The sequence below is a fragment of the Triticum urartu genome, chromosome 6 (genome assembly GCF_003073215.2).
Source record: "Triticum urartu cultivar G1812 chromosome 6, Tu2.1, whole genome shotgun sequence".
Classification (NCBI taxonomy): Eukaryota; Viridiplantae; Streptophyta; class Magnoliopsida; order Poales; family Poaceae; genus Triticum; species Triticum urartu.
The window spans coordinates 95,339,609-95,346,294 of NC_053027.1; the positions used below are offsets into that span (position 1 = coordinate 95,339,609).

The window sequence follows — 6,686 nt, forward strand, 5'->3', positions numbered from 1 at the left end:
CCTCTACATCTACCTTCGGGATTAGTATTAGACCTAAATAATTGTTATTTGGTGCCAGCGTTGAGCATGAACATTATATCTGGATCTTGTTTGATGCGAGACGGTTATTCATTTAAATCAGAGAATAATGGTTGTTCTATTTATATGAGTAAAATCTTTTATGGTCATGAACCCATGAAGAATGGTCTATTCTTATTAAATCTCGATAGTAGTGACACACACATTCATAACGTTGAAGCCAAAAGATGCAGAGTTGATAATGATGGTGCAACTTATTTATGGCACTGCCGTTTAGGTCATATTGGTATAAAGCGCATGAAGAAACTCCATACTGATGGACTTTTGGAACCACTTGATTATGAATCACTTGGTACTTGCGAACCGTGCCTTATGGGTAAGATGACAAAAACACCGTTCTCCGGTACTATGGAGAGAGCAACAGATTTGTTGGAAATCATACATACAGATGTATGTGGTCCGATGAATGTTGAGGCTCGTGGCGGATATCGTTATTTTCTCACCTTCACAGATGACTTAAGCAGATATGGGTATATCTACTTAATGAAACATAAGTCTGAAACATTTGAAAAGTTCAAAGAATTTCAGAGTGAAGTTGAAAATCATCGTAACAAGAAAATAAAATTCCTATGATCTGATCGTGGAGGAGAATATTTGAGTTACGAGTTTGGTGTACATTTGAAACAATGCGGAATAGTTTCGCAACTCACGCCACCCGGAACACCACAGCGTAATGGTGTGTCCGAACGTCGTAATCGTACTTTACTAGATATGGTGCGATCTATGATGTCTCTTACTAATTTACCGCTATCGTTTTGGGGTTATGCTTTAGAGACGTCCGCATTCACGTTAAATAGGGCACCATCAAAATCCGTTGAGACGACGCCTTATGAACTGTGGTTTGGCAAGAAACCAAAGTTGTCGTTTCTGAAAGTTTGGGGCTGCGATGCTTATGTGAAAAAGCTTCAACCTGATAAGCTTGAACCCAAATCGGAGAAATGTGTCTTCATAGGATATCCAAAGGAAACTATTGGATACACCTTGTATCACAGATCCGAAGGCAAGACTTTTGTTGCTAAATTCGGAAACTTTCTAGAGAAGGAGTTTCTCTCGAAAGAAGTGAGTGGGAGGAAAGTAGAACTTGATGAGGTAACTGTACCTGCTCCCTTATTGGAAAGTAGTACATCACAGAAACCGGTTTCTGTGACACCTACACCAATTAGTGAGGAAGCTAATGATGATTATCATGAAACTTCAGAACAAGATACTACTGAACCTCGTAGATCAACCACAGTAAGATTCGCACCAGAGTGGTACGGTAATCCTGTTCTGGAAGTCATGCTACTAGATCATGATGAACCTACGAACTATGGAGAAGCGGTGGTGAGCCCAGATTCTGCAAAATGGCTTGAAGCCATGAAATCTGAGATGGGATCCATGTATGAGAACAAAGTGTGGACTTTGGTTGACTTGCCCAAAGATCGGCAAGCAATTGAGAATAAATGGATCTTCAAGAAGAAGACTGACGCTGACGGTAATGTTACTGTCTACAAAGCTCGACTTGTCGCAAAAGGTTTTCGACAAGTTCAAGGGATTGACTACGATGAGACCTTCTCACCCGTAGCGATGCTTAAGTCTGTCCGAATCATGTTAGCAATTGCCGCATTTTATGATTATGAAATTTGGCAGATGGATGTCAAAACTGCATTCCTGAATGGATTTCTGGAAGAAGAGTTGTATATGATGCAGCCGGAAGGTTTTGTCGATCCCAAGGGAGCTAACAAAGTGTGCAAGCTCCAGTGATCCATTTATGGACTGGTGCAAGCCTCTCGGAGTTGGAATAAACGCTTTGATAGTGTGATCAAAGCATTTGGTTTTGTACAAACTTTTGGAGAAGCCTGTATTTACAAGAAAGTGAGTGGGAGCTCTGTAGCGTTTCTGATATTATATGTAGATGACATATTACTAATCGGAAATGATATAGAATTTCTGGATAGCATAAAGGGATACTTGAATATGAGTTTTTCAATGAAAGACCTCGGTGAAGCTGCTTACATATTGGGCATTAAGATCTATAGAGATAGATCAAGACGCTTAATTGGACTTTCACAAAGCACATACGTTGACAAAGTTTTGAAGAAGTTCAAAATGGATCAAGCAAAGAAAGGATTCTTGCCCGTGTTACAAGGTGTGAAATTGAGTAAGACTCAATGCCCGACCAATGCAGAAGATAGAGAGAAAATGAAAGATGTTCCCTATGCTTCAGCCATAGGCTCTATCATGTATGCAATGTTGTGTACCAGACCTGATGTGTGTCTTGCTATAAGTCTAGCAGGGAGGTACCAAAGTAATCCAGGAGTGGATCACTGGACAGCGGTCAAGAACATCCTGAAATACCTGAAAAGGACTAAGGATATGTTTCTCATATATGGAGGTGACAAAGAGCTCATCGTAAATGGTTATGTTGATGCAAGCTTTGACACTGATCCGGATGATTCTAAATCGCAAACCGGATACGTGTTTACATTAAACGGTGGAGCTGTCAGTTGGTGCAGTTCTAAACAAAGCGTTGTGGCAGGATCTACATGTGAAGCGGAGTACATAGCTGCTTCAGAAGCAGCAAACGAAGGAGTCTGGATGAAGGAGTTCATATCCGATCTAGGTGTCATACCTAGTGCATCGGGTCCAATGAAAATCTTTTGTGACAATACTGGTGCAATTGCCTTGGCAAAGGAATCCAGATTTCACAAGAGAACCAAGCACATCAAGAGACGCTTCAATTCCATCCGGATACATAGAGATTTGTAAGATACATACGGATCTGAATGTAGCAGACCCATTGACTAAGCCTCTTCCACGAGCAAAACATGATCAGCACCAAAGCTCCATGGGTGTTAGAATCATTACTGTGTAATCTAGATTATTGACTCTAGTGCAAGTGGGAGACTGAAGGAAATATGCCCTAGAGGCAATAATAAAGTTATTATTTTATTTTCTTATATCATGATAAATGTTTATTGTTCATGCTAGAATTGTATTATCCGGAAACATAATACTTGTGTGAATACATAGACAAACTAAACGTCACTAGTATGCCTCTACTTGACTAGCTCGTTAATCAAAGATGGTTATGTTTCCTAACCATAGACATGTGTTGTCATTTGATTAACGGGATCACATTATTAGGAGAATGATGTGATTGACATGACCCATTCCATTAGCTTAGCACCCGATCGTTTAGTATGTTGCTATTGCTTTCTTCATGACTTATACATGTTCGTATGACTATGAGATTATGCAACTCCCGTTTGCCGGAGGAACACTTTGTGTGCTACCAAATGTCACAACGTAACTGGATGATTATAAAGGAGCTCTACAGGTGTCTCCAAAGGTACATGTTGGGTTGGCGTATTTCGAGATTAGGATTTGTCACTCCGATTGTCGGAGAGGTATCTCTGGGCCCTCTCGGTAATGCACATCACATAATCCTTGCAAGCATTGCAACTAATGAAGTTAGTTGTGAGATGATGTATTACGAAACGAGTAAAGAGACTTGCCGGTAACGAGATTGAACTAGGTATTGAGATACCGACGATCGAATCTCGGGCAAGTAACATACCGATGACAAAGGTAACAAAGTATGTTGTTATGCGATCTGACCGATAAAAGGTCTTCGTAGAATAGTGGGAGCCAATATGAGCATCCAGGTTCCGCTATTGGTTATTGACCGGAGACATGTCTCGGTCATGTCTACATTGTTCTCGAACCCGTAGGGTCCGCACGCTTAACGTTACGATGACAGTTTCATTATGAGTTTATATATTTTGATATACCGAAGTTAGTTTGGAGTCCCGGATATGATCACGGACATGACGAGGAGTCTCGAAATGGTCGAGACATAAAGATTGATATATTGGAAGCCTATATTTGGACATCGGAAGTGTTCCGGGTGAAATCGGCATTTTACCTGAGTATCGGGAGGTTACCAGAACCCCCCGGTAACCTAATGGGCCTTAATGGGCCTAGTGGAGGAAGAGGAGAGGAGGCCTAGGGGCTGCCGCGCGCCCCTCCCCCCCAAGTCTGAATTGGACAAGGAGGGGGGGGCGGCGCCCCCCCTTTCCTTTCTTCCCTCTCTTCCTTCTTCCCCAAGTCCTAATCCAACTAGGGAAAGGGGGGCTCTCAAAAGAAAACTAGGGAAAGGGGGGGAGTCCTACTCCCGGTAGGAGTAGGACTCCTCCTGCGCGCCTCCTCCTATGGCCGGCCGCACCCCCCCTTGGCTCCTTTATATACGGGGGCAGAGGGCATGCCTAGACACACAAGTTGATCTCTAAGATTGTTCTCTTAGCCGTGTGCGGTGCCCCCTTCCACCATAGTCCTCGATAATATTATAGTGGTGCTTAGGCGAAGCACTGCGACAGTAGAACATCAAGATCGTCACCACGCCGTCGTGCTGACGGAACTTTTCCCCGACACTTTGCTGGATCGGAGTCCGGGGATCGTCATCGAGCTGAACGTGTGCTAGAACTCGGAGGTGCCGTAGTTTCGGTACTTGATCGGTCGGGCCGTGAAGACGTACGACTACATCAACCGCGTTGTCATAACGCTTCCGCTGTCGGTCTACGAGGGTACGTAGATCACACTCTCCCCTCTCGTTGCTATGCATCATCATGATCTTGCGTGTGCATAGGAAAATTTTGAAATTACTATGTTACCCAGCAGATGATCGCGCCTTGCGCAGGTGTTTCCTCTTCGTGTAGCACTGGGACTCAATATGACCATCATTGTTGCAGTAATCACAATGTGGACGGGGGCGACCTGAGCCTCCAGAAGGAGTGGGCAAGAGCGGCGGAGCACTCGAGCGAGAAGGAGTCGGTGCAGCAGGTGGCGTGGAAGAAGACCGAGTAGCGAGTACAGAGGGAACCTCCAGCAAACCAGCACCACATAAGCGAGTCTCCTCAGCACGAATCTCAGAAAGCGCCTCCATGAGAGAAATATGGCCACGAGCAAACAACTGAGCACGCCGGGGCTCAAACTCCTTACGGAGCCGAGACAGGAACTCGTAGACGCGACGAAACTCCAAATTGGCCTGGACAGCCTGGCAACAGGGGCAAGTACGACAACCAGCACTGCGGAGAGAATCAAGTTGGCGCCAGATAGCAGAACTCTGTGCATAGAAGTCATCAACAGTAGAGTCACCCTGCTGAAGAGCATACTCCTGACGGACCACAGAAAGGTATAAGGCATCACCAGAGGGCTGATAGCGCTGACGAAGATGGGTCCACATCTCAAAGACAGTAGGAAGACCCAGAAACTCAGAAGCAAACTGAGGCAGAACACTAGCAGTGAGAACAATTGCAGCATGAGCATCATCATCAAGCCACTGGGTGTAAACAAACAGAGCACCCTGATACGTCTGAAGAGCCTCCTCATAAGCCAAAACCCTCTCATCATAAGCACGAGCAGCAGCCTCATCAGCAAGCTTAGCCGCATCCTTGGCGGCCTGATTAGCATCCGTAGGAAGAATCGGTGGAGTCGGCGGAGTAGGGGCCACCGGAGGAACTGGACGTGGCGGACAGCAGACCTCGCCAGAAAGAACACCCCAGAGACGGATGCCACGCATGTGAATGCGCGTGAAGCCAGTGAACTCGGTGTAGTTAGTACCATCAAAGATCAACGGACAGCGAGGGACAACAACATAGCCCGATGCAGCAGACATTTTTTTCTTTTTTTCTTTCTTTTTTTGGTCAACGACTGCGTGGAAGCCCGATCCGATCTGGAGGGCAGAATCGAGCAGCTAGGCAGCGGGATCCGATCGGGAGGCGAGCAGGAAGAGGAGCAGCTCGGCAGCAGGATTCGTCCTGGAAGCAGGAGGCGAAAAACGGGTCGGCCACCTCGTCACGTGAAGCTGGCTTCGATCACGGGAGCCTCGGAAGCGGAAGACAGGGCAGAGCCGCCGATCCAATCGGGAGATAAAAAGGGGGGTGCGAGCAACGCCAAATCCGAGAGGACAATGAGCAGGCGGCTTCGATCCGACTTCGAGTGCGATCGGGAGCGGAGAGAGAAGCAGCCACAGCGCCATGGGAGGATCAATCACACGAGTTGCGGCGTGTAAAAAAATTGACCTAGCTCTAATACCATGTTAGGAATAAGCAACTTGTATTCCCATGAGGCCATAGGCCGATATATATACATGTACAGGTGTGGAACATATGCAGGAAACCCCTTATACAACGGGATAAACACAAAGGGGTACATGACTTATATTATAACTCTAACAAGGAGGAGCTGCGGCTTCCTCCGAACACACACACGTGTCGTCGCCGCTTTCGTCTTCTGCCTGGAGGCCAGGTCACTTTTCTACTGACTGCAACGACTTCGTCCACGTCCTGGCATGCTCTCCGGGAACCACCGGCATCCGCGTCGACTTCAGCTCCGTCCACAATACACACACCGACAACCACCCATCGCCGAGCCCTTCAAGTGGGGGCAACGCTGAGTATCCTGGACCAGTATAAGCGGGCCAAAAAAATTGAGTGGAGGGCGCCGCCTCAAAGCTGGACGACTGATTCACCTGTGTCGACAACGCCGCCCAACTGGTGAGAGGACACGGTCGCTGCGGCCGCTCGCAGGCCTAAATGACAGAGACGCTCGCCTTCACGCGAATGCGC

At 46.5% G+C, this 6,686-nt stretch overlaps 1 protein-coding gene across 1 annotated transcript in view; it reads right to left on the reverse strand.

Annotated features, from left to right (window-relative positions):
- The window catches only part of LOC125516604, a 30,279-nt gene extending 24,641 nt beyond the window's left edge, over nt 1-5,638 (reverse strand). The window contains exon 1 of the mRNA XM_048681984.1: nt 4,738-5,638. Coding sequence (XP_048537941.1) covers nt 4,738-5,638 — 901 coding nt within the window. The remainder of the gene's footprint in view (nt 1-4,737) is intronic.
- Between the last annotated feature and the right edge of the window lie 1,048 nt (nt 5,639-6,686).